This window comes from Haliotis rufescens, unplaced genomic scaffold (genome assembly GCF_023055435.1).
Source record: "Haliotis rufescens isolate VD_foot unplaced genomic scaffold, xgHalRufe1.0.p SCAF_49, whole genome shotgun sequence".
Classification (NCBI taxonomy): Eukaryota; Metazoa; Mollusca; class Gastropoda; order Lepetellida; family Haliotidae; genus Haliotis; species Haliotis rufescens.
In genome coordinates this window covers 2,483,238-2,500,430 of record NW_025964212.1, presented here as the reverse complement: position 1 = coordinate 2,500,430, position 17,193 = coordinate 2,483,238, and the positions used below count along the sequence as shown (strand labels likewise).

The 17,193-nt window shown below is 44.8% G+C and overlaps 1 protein-coding gene across 3 annotated transcripts; it reads left to right on the top strand.

Annotated features, from left to right (window-relative positions):
* The first annotated feature begins 1,529 nt into the window (after positions 1 to 1,529).
* LOC124115677 lies at positions 1,530 to 16,487 on the top strand. 3 transcript variants are annotated; one of them, XM_046476748.2, is made up of 6 exons: positions 1,530 to 1,798; positions 3,960 to 4,312; positions 7,347 to 8,029; positions 8,806 to 8,823; positions 14,342 to 14,560; positions 15,748 to 16,487. In XM_046476748.2, the coding sequence occupies exons 3-6, from the start codon at positions 7,347 to 7,349 to the stop codon at positions 16,298 to 16,300; spliced, it is 1,473 nt and encodes a 490-aa protein (XP_046332704.2). In that variant the 5' UTR covers positions 1,530 to 1,798; positions 3,960 to 4,312; the 3' UTR covers positions 16,301 to 16,487. The 3 variants fall into 3 exon arrangements, with proteins under 3 accessions (XP_046332704.2, XP_046332705.2, XP_046332706.2); XM_046476749.2 differs by lacking the exons at positions 1,530 to 1,798; positions 3,960 to 4,312 and adding an exon at positions 4,419 to 4,562; XM_046476750.2 differs by lacking the exons at positions 1,530 to 1,798; positions 3,960 to 4,312; positions 8,806 to 8,823; positions 14,342 to 14,560 and having other exon boundaries at positions 7,173 to 8,029.
* Positions 16,488 to 17,193: the final 706 nt, after the last annotated feature.

Sequence of the window (17,193 nt, the reverse complement as noted above, 5' to 3'; positions counted from 1 at the left end):
ACGTCAGAATGGTGTCTTTTATTAAACAACGTCAGAATTTGACTGTTTTTACTCAACGTGGGAACTGGACTTATTGTATAACGTCAGAATGGTGACGTTTATCACACAACGTCAGAATGAGACTGTTACTACACAACGTCAGAATATTGACGTTTATCACACAAGGTACAGCAGAGCATATCAGGTTTCTTTATAGATTAAATACAATTCCATATCATACCAGTTTCACGACAGATCATATCGCGTTTGCCTTAATATTACAATGAATAACTTATCGTTAGTTGTTTAACGCTGTCACAACATATGCTTTTGTTTGTTTGTTTGTTTGTTGTTTAACGCCGCAATCAGCAAGTGTAGTCGCCTCTTACGGCAAGTATGGGTTGCCGAAGGCTTTGAGGGTATCATATAAGTCTCAGATATAACTAAAGGGGCACGGATGGCCCTGTCGTAAAAGACGCAACAACTTGTTATACAGAGTTGTGTCTCTTATACGTTCCAGGATCTGGCGATCGGGGACGGACTACCAGATATCCTAGTTCTGTTAGCACGTTACCCATGCTCCTTGGTTTAAATTACGAGAGGCGGTCGGGTAGCCTAGTGGTTAAAGCATTCGCCCGTCACGCCGAAGACCCGGGTTCGATTCCCGACATGGGTACAATGTGTGAAGCCCATTTCTGGTGTCCCCCGCCGTGATATTGCTGGAGTATTGCTAAAATCGGCGTAAAACCAAAGTCACTCACTCACTCACCCGATCCCATTAGTCGCCTCTTACGACAAGCATAGTCGCCTTTCACGGCAAGAATGAGTTGTCAACCTAGACCAGTGTATGTGCGTATATGTGTTTGAAAGGGGCGTCTACTCCGTATACTAGTCTATATTTGTGTCAAGGATCTCCCTACCTAGACCAGTGTATAGGCGTATAAGTGTTTAAAAGGGGCGTCTACTCAGTATACTAGTCTATATTTGTGTCAAGGATCTCCCTACCTAGACCAGTGTATATGCGTATATGTGTTTAAAAGGGGCGTCTACTCCGTATACTAGTCTATATTTGTGTCAAGGATCTCCCTACCTAGACCAGTGTATATGCGTATATTTGTTTAGAAGAAACCCACCCCTTGCACTATAAACCCCGTACAACAACAAGAAGAAGTATATAAACACAGACATGGCACTGTATTTGTCTAACAGCAGCGTCGACGACGGCACGTAGGCTACTTGTAGCAGTCTTTATTGAACGACTCAAAGACGACCATAAAGCGTACACCAAGTCACACGCACTCCACTGTTTGACTGTTGACTCGACTGGTGTCATCGTAGTTAATTGAATCCTCAGCTTGTGCCAGTAACATGTTTACATAAATTTGTCAAAGGCGTTATAAATTAGGGGCATACGAATCCTTAATATTCTGTCTATATGTCCATATGAATACATAAAGCCCTTCCACACCTCTCAATATACGCCGAGGGGGTTGAAGACACTATCAAAGGTGTACCAAACACGACAATTACATAACAATACACGTCCAGAACTTGTCACTGTGTGGAGTACGTGTCACCAACACCTTCTACATATGATCAGATAACGCCTGCTTCAACACCACAGTGAGCTGGTGCCTTTCGTAGCCGGGTGTTAGCATGAGATAACATCAGGGACGTCTGAAACTCCATCAAGCTCCAACGACATCGGTAACGTCACGCCAACGTTCAAGTCATACCACGGCGTTATCGGCGTCAGACGTTGAGGAAGCGTCACTGTTTCCTGGATACATCTGTTCCTGGCTGTCAGACTTTAACACAGGTAAATCAGCAAAAAGGTGCCATCTTCCCGAGGCAAGGGAGTAGTTAACTGACTGTGGAAACTGGACTTGTTCAGTCAGTTACCTCCCTTGCCTCGGGAAGATGAAAGAGTCAGGGTCGGTCCGTGATGTTGTCATGGATATTTTCATGGATGTTTTGCAATATATTCAGTCCTACATATTTGTACTGCAATACAATAAGGAGCGGTGGGGTAGCCTGGTGGTTAGAGCATTCGCTAGTCAGGCCGAACACCCGGGTTTGATTCCGCACAATGTGTAAAGCCCATTGCTGATGTCCCTCCGCTGTGATATTGCTGGAATATGGCTGAAAGTGGTTTAAAACCATATTCACTCACTCTTATACAACCAACTCTAATGGCTGGACTCAGTATTACACATGGGTAACAGATTTGTACACACACAGACGTGAACACCCCTTACACTAACTCACACGCATACAAACGCCGTTCACTACCGAATGCGCATGAATGTGTCAACCTTCCCCACAGGTGAGTGAGTGAGTATGGTTTTAAGCCGCTTTTAGCAGTATTCCAGCAATATCACGGCGGGAGACACCAGAAATGGGCCTCATACATTGTACTCATGTGGCAAATCGGACCTGAGCCTACGACGTGACGAGCGAACGCTTTAACCACTGCACTACCCCGCCGCCCCCACAAGATCATGGAAATGACAACGACCAATCTCATTTTACCGACTACCATATAATTCTAAGTTTCCTCTCTATTCTTTTCACTTTCTGTAAATTCAAACTATTATCCCAACATCCGTCATCGAAAAAAGATCGTTTAAGAAAAACACAGAATATCTTCGTACAATTACGAGGTTTATCACGAATTGCCTCCCTTGAACTGATGACGTCTGGGCCTGTTGAGTAAAATACTGTTTTATCATTTCTGACTGACTGTTTGACCCAATGGTTTTGTCTGGCGGCTGGGTGAAACAAACGCTGTCGTCTGTAACAGCGTAGATGATGCGTCGTGTGGGGTCGTGCATCCTCGAGTATCCAGGGTATAATATCTTCATTCTGTTATGATTACTACCCTGGACCCTTTCACCACCAGATTCGTTTTGAGTTCGAGTCGAATACTTAAGTATTAATACTAATAGAATGGTGGTACAATGGATAATCGACGATGGGTGTCATGGAGTCTCGCCATTTCAGAATCTATTTGCTCGACAGTCTATTTGGTCAGTCTTGCTTCCTTTTCGCTCCTTCAGTAGTCATACCTATACAATATTACAACACAAACTGCTTGGCAGAGGATTAATTTTGTTGTTGTTGTTGTTGTTTAACGCCGCACTCAGCAATATTCAAGCTATATGACGGCGGTCTGTAAATAGTCGAGTCTGGATCAGACAATCCAGTGATTGACATCATGAACATCGATCCACGCATTTGGGACCGATGACATGCATCAGCCAAGTCAGCGAGCCTGACGACCCGATCCCGTTAGTCGCCTCTTGCGACAAGCATGGTCGTCTTTTAGGGCAAGCATGGGTCTACCCCGGACCTCCACGGATCGCCGGGCAATAGAAAGCATATGGTGGCTACAAAAAAAAAAGGAATAGTAATTCGAAGGTGATGTATTTGATACGGGTATCATAGTAGTGTTTAGGACATAAAGTTTGCCATTACTGATGTTCTCCGCCGTGATATTACTGGAATATTGCTAAATGCGGCGTAAAACCTGACTCACTCACTCACATAAAGTTTACAGCGTTAAGACGAGAGTTTTCAGCCTCGTAACGTTCTGTTAACGTTTGTATTTTGGGGGTCAAATCCAGTTTTCAAATGTATTCTTTCATTTGTCCGGCAGTTTAGTGAAGACAGTGAGACTTCTAGTGATGTTTAGGAACTGGCCTTTTGCTATTGTGGGATTTGTCTAAAACTTTCCTTTCAACATGTTGGACTCCTGCTTTTACGGAAACAAAATGTCTTGAAGCAGTAACAGAAACTATATCCCCTCTCTGACTGACGTCCCACAGCCACGTACCCCCCCAAGAACAGTGGTCGGTTTGAAAGAGATTGTCACTTGTACAGGCTATTGTCCTCAAGGTGAGGGTAACTGATATAATAGTTTAGGACGGCTGGACTGTAGGACAAAGACAGCACATGTAACTCTCGGTTTGTACCATCAGGTAATCAGGCGTCACGGATCGCCCACAGCAGACAAGTCCTCACTGATGACAGGGTTCAGCAAAAAGTGGGAATCAATAACACAGATGAATACATTATCCCTTCTGTGCTTAATGTGGTGTTAATGTCCGACCGTCATTAAATAGCGATCACACCGTGAGCCGCCTCCTGGCGAGGGACCCAATAAGGAGTTATACAGGACTTCTCTGGAAACTAGGGTGACGGGGAATAACTGCTCTCCCACTCCACCATTGAGGAGCTCCACCATAAACTTTACAGCAGGTGGAGTGCCAGCAATGTACACAAGTTGTCCTAACTTTTAAGACCGGACTCAACTTCAAGTGAGGGCGACAAGGTGAGAGTGTGTTGATGTAAATGTTACCTGTCGCTTAATTGCAGGTGAGCGGATGATGTCTAGGGTGTAGGTGTGCGGTTTGTTTGATATTTGATTTCAACGCAGATTGTAAACATAGTATCTTATGTTCATGTTCCAAAAAGCGAACGACGGGTATAAGAAGAACTGTGATACTAACGTTTCACGCTCAACTACAGGATGCGATTTGGATAAACAGTTGGCCTCTATGTTACCTGCTGCTTAATTACAGGTGAGTGGATCCGGTCGGGTGTCAGGTGTGAGGGGTTTATTTACATGAAATATCCATGGAATAAAATCGGTGTCTCGAAACGAAATTATTGTGAAGTTCAATACACATGCATATGTTGTGGACCCGTGAAGATCCGGGATGGAATAGGTCTTCAGCAACCCATGCTTGCCATAAAAGGCGACTAACCGGATCGGGTGGTCAGGCTCGCAGACTTGGTTGATGCTTGTCATCGTATCCCAATTGCGTGGATCGATGCTCATGATGTCAATCACTGGATTGTCTTGTCCAGACTCGATTATTTACAGACCGCCGTCACATAGCTGGAATATTGCTGAGTGCGGCGTTAAACAACAAACAAACAAACAAACAAACAAAAGCATAAGTTGTGACAGCGACAAGTAAGTCAATGAAGTGATGAAGTGATGCGATCTATGTAGTTGAAGTCATCCGTCCATGGAGGGCTGTATTCGTCAGACCACATCAGCCGCCCCGTCACTCAAGCTGACAGAACGAGACTGGCGATTCTAATTTGCCACTACAGGAATCTGAACTCTTTAAATATAGACACAGCAACGTCAGCATAATGCGTGTTATAGTCAGTTATTCTATTCAAAATAAGACCTCCGGCCAAACTACATTAAGTGCAAAATAAAATATCTTGCACAGTTTACATTAATGGTTTTCAACAATTTGTTTACTTGATGTAAATATAAGGCACTTATTTAGAGTGAGTGAGTGCGTGAGTGAGTATGGTTTTACGCCGCTTTTAGCAATATTCCAGCAATATCACGGCCGGGGACACCAGAAATTAGCTTCACACATTGTACCCATGTCGGGAATCGAACCCTGGTCTTCGGCGTGACGAGCGAACGCTTTAACCACTAGGCTACCCGACTGCCCCCACTTATTAGAACCTCCAGCTTGATAACGGTGTCGCGATATGAAATAAACAAGAAGTTGTCATCCTCAAAGTTGTACGTTTTCTTATACTTACTCACCAACTCCTAGAATGCCAATCTCACAGTTAATAAGGCACTGCTGTTATTGTTCTATAAAATATTTGTAAGTTTATGATTGAATGATTGATTGATTGATTGATCGTAAAATCGCTATGGTTTTACGCCGCTTTAGCAATATTCCAGCAATATCACGGCGGGGGACACTTCACACATTGTACCCATGGGGAATCGAACCCTGGCCTTAGGCGTGACGGGCGAACGCTTAAACCACTGGACTACCCCACCGCCCCTATAAGTGAATGAAAAGTGTACGTTTCTCTCAACTTTGTTCTCTAGCTTTGTTATAGTGTGTTATTGCAACCGTCCACATTTTGTGAACGTGCGTTCAATGATATTTTGGTGTATAATAAATGCATTGACCATGCATATATGTATAGTGCCGCGGAGTTTCACTACTATGTTTTATTTGGGTCATCAGGTATGGTCATCTGGCACATCGTGATAGCAATGAATGTAACGAAGTAACATACAGGCCCATACTGCACCCGGGGTACAATGTATCCCCAGAGCCCCATTGCTCGTCGTACGAGTTCATTAATTAGCTATAGGGAACCGGTGCAGAGAGGTTAGAATTGGTCCCCAGCAATCTTTGCTGGTCCTAGGACCCGACTAAATGGAGCGAATGGTCAGCCTCGCTGAATTAATTGGTTTGTGTATGTCATCGCGCAGATCGATGTTCATGATGTCAATCACTGGCTTGTCTGGTCGAGACTCCATTATTTATAGTTCATTAATTAGGGAACCGGTGCAGAGTGTAAGAATTGGTCCCCAGCAATCTTTGCTGGTCGTAAAAGCCGACTAAATGGAACGAATGGTCAGCCTCGCTGAATTAATTGGTTGATGTATGTCATCGCGCAGATCGATGTTCATCATGTCAATCACTGGGTTGTCTGGTCGAGACTCCATTATTTATAAACCACCGTCATAAGGCTATAGCATAATGTCGGCGTTGAACAAAAAAGTCATTTGAAATAGCCTTGAGTGAGTGAGTGAGTAAGTATGGTTTTAGGCCGCGTTTAGCAATATTCCAGTAATATCACGGCGGGGGACACCAGAAATGGGCTTCAAACATTGTATCCATGTCGGGAGTCGAATCCGGGTCAGCGGCTTGACGAGCGAACACTTTAACCACTAGGCTACCCGACCGCCCCTGAAATAGCCTTGATTATTTAGAAAAAGGGTGCCGTTGTACAAAACAACCTCAGCGCTACGACTGTCGTACGTCTATGTTAAGGTATGGGAGTTACGACCTCAGCGCTACGACTGTCGTACGTCTATGTTAAGGTATGGGAGTTACGACCTCAGCGCTACGACTGTCGTGCGTCTATGTTAAGGTATGGGAGTTACGACCTCAGCGCTACGACTGTCGTACGTCTATGTTAAGGTATGGGAGTTACGACCTCAGCGCTACGACTGTCGTACGTCTATGTTAAGGTATGGGAGTTACGACCTCAGCGCTACGACTGTCGTACGTCTATGTTAAGGTATGGGAGTTACGACCTCAGCGCTACGACTGTCGTACGTCTATGTTAAGGTATGGGAGTTACGATCACCTTAGCACTAAGATCGCTCTGTACAACGGCACACAGTTAAACAGAGTTACAGAATGCAAGATCATCATTTGTCACTTGAACATGACGTCACTATAGTGCTTTTCTGTCTATGACGTCACGTCATTGTCGCAGTGACCTCCATGAACCACGGAGCTAGATAGTGCATTTTGCTGTCGTTCTTAGGCATGTAGTCTACGTGTGTGTCGTTACAGATGCCGACGTCCAGCCAAGCCCTCATCCTCATCAAGACGGACAGTGGACGGCTGTCCACATTCTACAAGACCCGGGTCACGCCAGACATGACCCCTCTACCGCTGTCCAGGGTCAACCTGACAGGAGATCCTGCGGCCAGAGTCCCTTATACCAGGCCCAAGGAAATGGTTCACAGTCAAAGCGAGCCATTCCAGCCAAGTAAACCCCTTGAGGGTCAGACAGTCAGCGGATATCGCGGGGTCCTGTCATTCGACCCCACTCTGAAGTCATTCCGGTGGCAGTTGCTTCCCGGCCCAACGGACCATAAGCTGAGTCTTCATGAACAGTCCCAGCACCCAGCGTCCCCGGACCAGGAAGAGAGTCACGTGCAGGAGGAGGTTGTGCTCATCAACCTGGACGACCCCCCGCCACAACTCCCCCTACCCCCCGGGGTCTCCATAGACAACTCCTACCGTCGACTACTTAATCTCGGATTTCCGACTTCGTCATTTCGGGGACTAAACTCATCCCAGAGTCCAGAGCCTTGGGACAGTGGGTTGTCGGCGCTTGACCCCAGGAGGACAGCCTCCCACAGGCCCATGTCGGGCCGGGGCCACACCCCAGCGCAACTGGCTGACAGACACATGTCGGCTCCAGTCATGGACGTTCTATCTCAACTGCGCCGGGATGATCCTGATTCAAGGTAGGTTCATATGGGTTTTTTTAAACGCCGCACAGCAAATATTCCAGTTATGACAACGGCCTGTAAATAATCGAATCAGGACCAGACAATCCAGTGATTATATATGCAAGGATCCACGTACGATACGTGCAATCAAGAGCCTGAAGACCCGGTCAATATGTCGCTTATTAGAGTCTTGGGGGACCAGTTCTAACCCGGAATCCCCACATCATGTATAATAAACTGCCGGGCAAAAGAAAGTATACACTTAAAAAATGGAATTTATGAAACAATTACAAAAGTTACAAAAAATTACAAACCTTCCTTGGCTGAAAACAGTAACCGAAACAGTACAAAATAAGGTCCAAAACATAACTATGAAACCCTTATCCAAAACATCACCATCGAATAAATATTTTTTGTTTGTGTCATTTTTAGCCACCATCAAAGATGGATGTATACTTTGTTTTGTCCGACAGTGTAATATATACACCTCCCGATGCCCTCAATGATGTGGCGTGAATACGACATTTAAGTTCGTGACTTGGTGGCCAGAATAACATTACATATGAGGTCAATGAAATAACACTACGATAATCGTAACTCGTCCTGGGGACCAATGACATTATATCGAGTTAACCGTATTTCGAGATAGGCGAAGTTCCTATATTACACTTTAGAATATATAATGATTGAGTCGGGACAATAAGTTCCATTGTCGTATCGCTGTGTGTACAAATGTTGACAACTTTTCCGTTTTCCTTGACGCTGTGTGACAATATGGGACAATATTTCAGCGTATTTTCAGCACACACGTGAGTAGCATGAGGATATGTGACACATTGGTAACATGCACCCTGCACCATACGTTCTCCCCTCTAACACTGTCTGACTAACTTTGTCTGACTAACATTGTCTGACTAACATTGTCTGACCCTGAAACACGTGTACACGTGTTGCCTTAAGACTAAAAAACGTAAACCCCGGGAATATCATGGCAAACCCCGTGTAAGGAGAAATATCAGATTTACATGCTGCGTGATTATGATACTTACTGTACTCCTTGCCTGCCTGTATGTCGATACTGTATGGCTGTATGTCGATACTGTATGGCTGTATGTCGATACTGTATGGCTGTATGTCTGTAAAGTATGCTGTATGTATGTCTGCGTGCCTACATCTCGGTGTTGTGTGGATGTATGCCTGTATGTCGGTACTGTGTGCCTGTATGTCGGTAAAGTATGCTGTATGTGTGTCTGCGTGCCTACATCTCGGTGTTGTGTGGATGTATGCCTGTATGTCGATACTGTATGGCTGTATGTCTGTAAAGTATGCTGTATGTGTGTCTGCGTGCCTACATCTCGGTGTTGTGTGGATGTATGCCTGTATGTCGGTACTGTGTGCCTGTATGTCGGTAAAGTATGCTGTATGTGTGTCTGCGTGCCTACATCTCGGTGTTGTGTGGATGTATGCCTGTATGTCGGTATACTGTATGGCCGTATGGCTGTAAAGTATGCTGTATGTGTGTCTGTGTGCCTACATCTCGGTGTTGTGTGGATGTATGCCTGTATGTCGGTACTGTGTGCCTGTATGTCGGTAAAGTATGCTGTATGTGTGTCTGCGTGCCTACATCTCGGTGTTGTGTGGATGTATGCCTGTATGTCGGTAAAGTATGCTGTATGTGTGTCTTCGTGCCTACATCTCGATGTTGTGTGGATGTATGGCTGTATGTCGGTAAAGTATGCTGTATGTGTGTCTGCGTGCCTACATCTCGGTGTTGTGTGGATGTATGCCTGTATGTCGGTAAAGTATGCTGTATGTGTGTCTGCGTGCCTACATCTCGGTGCTTTGTGGATGTATGCCTGTATGTCGATACTGTGTGGCTGTATGTCGGTAAAGTATGCTGTATGTGTGTATGCGTGCCTACATTTCGGTGTTGTGTGGATGTATGCCTGTATGTCGGTAAAGAATGCTGTATGTGTGTCTGTGTGCCTTCATCTCGGTGTTGTGTGGATGTATGCCTGTATGTCGGTACTGTGTGCCTGTATGTCGGTAAAGTATGCCTGTATGTCGGTACTGTATGCCTGTATGTCGGTACTGTATGCCTGTATGTCGGTACTGTATGCCTGTATGTCGGTACTGTATGTCGGCAGTGTATGCCTGTATGTCGGTACTGTATGCCTGTATGTCGGTACTGTATGCCTGTATGTCGGTACTGTATGCCTGTATGTCGGTACCGGATATGGAGTTGTGCAGGCACAACGTCATCCTCACCCCTTCTATCAGTAACTTCCCATAGAACTCTCTCGCATAGGAGTGTCATGTGATGAAGCTATAGGATTAAGTTGAGTGAGGAACGAAATCAGACTGCTCCATGGTGACCGTCAGAAAGTGAGTGAGTGAGTGAGTGAGTGAGTGAGTATGGTTTTATGTCGCTTTTAGCAATTTTCCAGCAACATCACGGCGGGGGACTCAGAAATGGGCTTCATACACTGTACCCATGTCGGGAATCGAATCCGGGTCTTCGGCGTTACGAGCGAACGCTTTAACCACGAGGCACCCGACCACCCCTTCTTGGATTAAACTGAATATGAACGCTCACTATCCCGATTTCTTGACTTTACAGTCAGCTACATACGAGGGCTGGTCAAAAAAAATGTTAAGGCCTGACTAACTTTCAACTATGGGCCATAACAAAGTGAACTAGTCATTGAGTACACTGTTTGAGTAGTTCATTGCAAGTGTATTTGGTCTGTTGAGGCCGTTTGTATATTAGTGACAGCCAGTTGAATGTGATAGGGCTCCAAATAGACACAGAAATGGAAAAGAAAATGAGTTCCGAGCAGTCACTAAGTTTTTAGCTTTAGAGAAAAGTACTCCCAAGAACTTCATGACCGCATGTCACGCGTGTATGCGGATAATTGGCCTACCTAGTCCACTGTTAAACGTTGGCTCCCTGACTAGGCTGACAGCATGTCACACGTGTATGCGGATAGAGTGCCCTAGCTGGTCCACTGTCAAAGGTTGGCTCTCTGACTAGGCTGACAGCATGTCACACGTGTATGGGGATAAGTGCCCTAGCTGGTCCACTGTCAAAGGTTGGCTCCCTGACTAGGCTGACAGCATGTCACACGTGTATGGGGATAGGTGCCCTAGCTAGTCCACTGTCAAAGGTTGGCTCCCTGACTAGGCTGACAGCATGTCACACGTGTATGCGGATAGGTGCCCTAGCTGGTCCACTGTCAAAGGTTGGCTCCCTGACTAGGCTGACAGCATGTCACACGTGTATGCGGATAGAGTGCCCTAGCTAGTCCACTGTCAAATGTTGGCTCCCAGACTAGGCTGACAGCATGTCACACGTGTATGCGGATAGAGTGCCCTAGCTAGTCCACTGTCAAAGGTTGGCTCCCTGACTAGGCTGACAGCATGTCACACGTGTATGGGGATAGGTGCCCTAGCTAGTCCACTGTCAAAGGTTGGCTCCCTGACTAGGCTGACAGCATGTCACACGTGTATGCGGATAGGTGCCCTAGCTGGTCCACTGTCAAAGGTTGGCTCCCTGACTAGGCTGACAGCATGTCACACGTGTATGCGGATAGAGTGCCCTAGCTAGTCCACTGTCAAATGTTGGCTCCCTGACTAGGCTGACAGCATGTCACACGTGTATGCGGATAGAGTGCCCTAGCTAGTCCACTGTCAAAGGTTGGCTCCCTGACTAGACTGACAGCATGTCACACGTGTATGGGGATAAGTGCCCTAGCTGGTCCACTGTCAAAGGTTGGCTCCCTGACTAGGCTGACAGCATGTCACACGTGTATGCGGATAGAGTGCCCTAGCTGGTCCACTGTCAAAGGTTGGCTCCCTGACTAGGCTGACAGCATGTCACACGTGTATGCGGATAGAGTGCCCTAGCTAGTCCACTGTCAAATGTTGGCTCCCTGACTAGGCTGACAGCATGTCACACGTGTATGCGGATAGGTGCCCTAGCTGGTCCACTGTCAAAGGTTGGCTCCCTGACTAGACTGACAGCATGTCACACGTGTATGGGGATAAGTGCCCTAGCTAGTCCACTGTTAAACGTTGGCTCCCTGACTATGTCATCTACTGCCTCTATGTATAACACCATAACGGCATGTGTACTGCCTCCATGTTAAACACTATAACGGCATGTGTGCTGCCTCCATGTATAACACTATAGAGGCATCTGTACTCCATGTATAACACTATAACGGTATGTATACTGCCTCCATGTATAACACTATAGAGGCATGTGTACTCCATGTATAACACTATAACGGCATGTGTACTGCCTCCATGTATAACACTATAACGGAATGTATACTGCCTCCATGTATAACACTATAACGGCATGTGTACTGCCTCTATGTATAACACTATAACGGCTTGTATACTGCCTCCATGTATAACACTATAACGGCATGTGTACTGCCTCCATGTATAACACTATAACGGCGTGTATACTACCTCCATGTATAACACTATAACGGCGTGTGTACTGCCTCCATGTATAACACTATAACGGCATGTATACTGCCTCCATGTATAACACTATAACGGAATGTATACTTCCTCCATGTATAACACTATAACGGCGTGTATACTACCTCCATGTATAACACTATAACGGCATGTGTACTGCCTCCATGTATAACACTATAACGGAATGCATACTGCCTCCATGTATAACACTATAACGGCGTGTATACTACCTCCATGTATAACACTATAACGGCATGTATACTGCCTCCATGTATAACACTATAACGGCGTGTATACTACCTCCATGTATAACACTATAACGGCATGTGTACTGCCTCCATGTATAACACTATAACGGAATGTATACTGCCTCCATGTATAACACTATAACGGCAAGTATACTGCCTCCATGTATAACACTATAACGGCAAGTATACTGCCTCCATGTATAACACTATAACGGCATGTATACTGCCTCCATGTATAACACTATAACGGCATGTGTACTGCCTCCATGTATAACACTATAACGATATGTGTACTGCCTCCATGTATAACACTATAACGGAATGCATACTGCCTCCATGTATAACACTATAACGGAATGTATACTGCCTCCATGTATAACACTATAACGGCATGTATACTGCCTCCATGTATAACACTATAACGGTATGTGTACTGCCTCCATGTATAACACTTTAACGGCATGTGTACTCCATGTATAACACTATAACGGCGTGTGTACTGCCTCCATGTATAACACTATAACGGTATGTGTACTGCCTCCATGTATAACACTATAACGGCAAGTATACTGCCTCCATGTATAACACTATAACGGCATGTATACTGCCTCCATGTATAACACTATAACGGCATGTATACTGCCTCCATGTATAACACTATAACGGCATGTGTACTGCCTCCATGTATAACACTATAACGGTATGTGTACTGCCTCCATGTATAACACTATAACGGTATGTATACTGCCTCTATGTAAAACACTATAACGGCATGTATACTGCCTCCATGTATATCACTATAACGGCATGTGTACTGCCTCTATGTATAACACTATAACGGAATGTATACTGCCTCCATGTATAACACTATAACGGTATGTATACTGCCTCGCTGTGTAACACTATAACGGCATGTATACTGCCTCCATGTATAACACTATAACGGTATGTATACTGCCTCCATGTATAACACTATAACGGCATGTGTACTGCCTCCATGTATAACACTATAACGGTATGTATACTGCCTCTATGTATAACACTATAACGGAATGTATACTGCCTCCATGTATAACACTATAACGGTATGTATACTGCCTCGCTGTGTAACACTATAACGGCATGTATACTGCCTCCATGTATAACACTATAACGGCATGTATACTGCCTCCATGTATAACACTATAACGGTATGTATACTGCCTCCATGTATAACACTATAACGGAATGCATACTGCCTCAATGAGTCAATATTCATTAACACTAATATCTTACTGAATCTTACTAGCATCGTCATTTTTTACTATCCTGTTTGATTTCTAAAGTAAAAACTTGAACAATGAACGTTGGTAACATTAACAGATTTCAAAATAAGTGGAATATAAGATAACAGATGAATATGTTAATGGTAATAGCTACTATATGTAGCTTGTTTAATATTTCCTTAAAATATATTCTGGACAATGGTGCTAGCGGCTTGTAGCGGCCCATATACCGTTCAAAACATTATTGCTGGTGATACTTAATGCTCTCTGATAACATACTAGAAGTCGCCAAGTCAGTAGTTTCCCACTCCCGCCTTTAGCACTCTCAACAGACTGACGGACGCACGGACCACGAGACGAAAGGTCGCCATACCATCCGTAGCTTCCAGGTACCAGTTGTCATGGAAACCAGACAATAGCACCACGCCTAGTCGCCTCGTTGCGTCGTCTCATCGTCGTTACCACGTGATCTTACCACCGATTGAGGAAAGGAAGCGTGAATTTACGGGGTCAAGGTCACGTCGGGCACGACCAGCAAGGTTGGCAGTGATTAAGATGTATCACACTGACGGTCCATGGAGAGTAGAAATAACGAATGTGGGTGTCGATATGTGTCGCTATGACGACCTGGCGTCATTTAGTTTTTCTCCAATATGAAGTGGCCGGGCGGGTAGTTATATTGATTTTGTCGTTTATGAGGTGTAACGTAAGTCCGTTATAACACCTTAAACAGAAGCCACGGTCTGCGCCCGTATAATTGACCACCTGTGGCAGAATCCGATGTGTGTATTCCGTATTTTACTGTAAGACAGGACGTGGGATTGGCCAGTTTACATTCATGGTCTGAAGCTTATTGTTAAGCATCTCACGTTCACCAAGGCCTTTAATACTCGGGTTTGTGTCGCTTCTGTCAATGCCAGCGGCACAGTACAGGCGACCCTTCAGTGTGGTACAGCTTCTTTTGCAATATACAACACTCTTCAATTTTAATTTAAGTAACATCCTGTTCGTAACATGTATGTTTTCACACGATGAATTGCTTCGAAGTGAGTTAGGCTTACGCTGCTGTGAACTTCAGAAACATCATGGCGTCGAAGGAAATCAAAAAGTGATGGAGGTCGTAATTTAAGTGAGTGAGTGACTTTGGTTTTACGCCGATTTTAGCAATACTCCAGCAATATCACGGCGGGGGACACCAGAAATGGGCTTCACACATTGTACCCATGTCGGGAATCGAACCCGGGTCTTCGGCGTGACGGGCGAATGCTTTAACCACTAGGCTACCCGACCGCCCCTCGTAATTTAAACCAAGGAGCATAGGTAACGTGCTGACAGAACTAGGATATCTGGCAGTCCGTCCCCGATCGCCAGATCCTGGAACGTATAAGTGACAACTGTATAGCAAGTTGTTGCGTCTTTTACGACAGGGCCATCCGTGCCCCTTTAGTTATATCTGAGACTTATATGATACCCTCAAAGTCTTCGGCAACCCATACTTGCCGTAAGAGGCGACTAACGGGATCGGCTGGTCAGGCTCGCTGACATGGTTGATGCATGTCATCATATCCTAATTGCGTGGATCGATGCTCATGATGTCAGTCACTGGATTGTCAGGACTCGTTTATTTATAGATCGCCGTCATATAGCTGGAATATTGCTGAGTGCGTCGTTAAACAATAAACAAACAAAACAAACTTGTGATGAAACTATTCATGTTGTGTTACAGATCTGACATGGACAACAGGCCAGAGCTGTCACCAAGCCAAGAAAAGGCGTTCATAGACGACGTCAAGAAGACGCATAAACGGAAGAAATCAAAGTTGCCAATCATACGCATGCGGCGAGAGTTGCCGCCACCCGCACCACATGCCCTGTGTTTCTGTCTGAAGAACAAACGTAGCTTCTCACACGAGGAAATCAAGAAGATTCTGGAGAACCAGCTAGGTACTTCCGTTAAAACCCTCATGTTTGATCCGCTCTACGTCCACCTGGGAGTGGAAAACACCGACGGTGCCTGTCTATGGGTTTTCACACTGGCCGATGACGCAATCAAAATCCACTTGTTGCATCAAGGTCTAATATTCGAAGAAGAACGTGTGCGCGTGCGTCTCTACGACGACGTGCTGTATGATGAACATGAAGCTTACCGCCTGTACCGTAGCGTGGAGGTGGAACATCAACGTCTGCAGCTGATGCCGTCACAACGGCGGTCCTCACAGAAGTCGCTGGGGAGTGTGCCCAGGCTGCAGAAACACGTTGCCTTCACTGGCTCTTTTTGAATGACAATCATGCATTATCATTTAACATTTTATCAATGGCTTCATGTTCTCCAGGTTCTGCTGAAAACGTGTATGAAAGTTGAGTTCGTATAAAGATTTGTAAATGTACCTTGTAAATCAAATTTCTAATATACTGTATTATTATACTCCCTACTCCACACAATGAAAGTATATTATTTACACTTCATAAAGAATTTGTTTTCTGTTTATGGAAGGTCATGCTACACACCAACCCCATTCTGGTTTGTTTGTTTGTTGTTTAACGTCGCACTCAGCAATGTTCCAGCTATATGACGGCGGTCTGTAATAATCGAGTCTGGACCTGACAACCCACTGATTGACATCATGAGCATCGAAACATCATTTTGATTTTGGTGGTGCTTAATTTTTTTCCCTTTTGCATAGGTATATATTATGAATGTGCTATATCCAAATTGAATATTTGCCTGAACTAGGGTGCTCGATGTACTGTTTGTTTAGAAGTGTCCATGAGTCTGGGTTGCTCAAGCCAGGTACTATATTCTGTTTTAGTACCAGATCTGGACCCTGGAGTTACATGCATGGTCCTGTGTTAAGAAATACTTTATTGCTTACCTGACCAAAATACATGTAGTCAAATAAGTAGATGGAATGTGATTGAGTTGAGTTGATGTTGCTTTGAACAATATTTCAGTTATTTCTCAGAGTGTCAGACTTATACTAGGAGGAAAGCCTCACTTGTGTCAAACAAAAACATATTGGTAAGGCTTAAATTTGGAAACCTTGAAAGCAAACCAACAATCTAGCATGGATAAGGGATGCAACAAGCAGATGACTACCATCAACTGACCCGTCACAAATCAAGCATACCAACTACATAATCCTGCATTATTAGGTCAACACAGGTTTAAGTT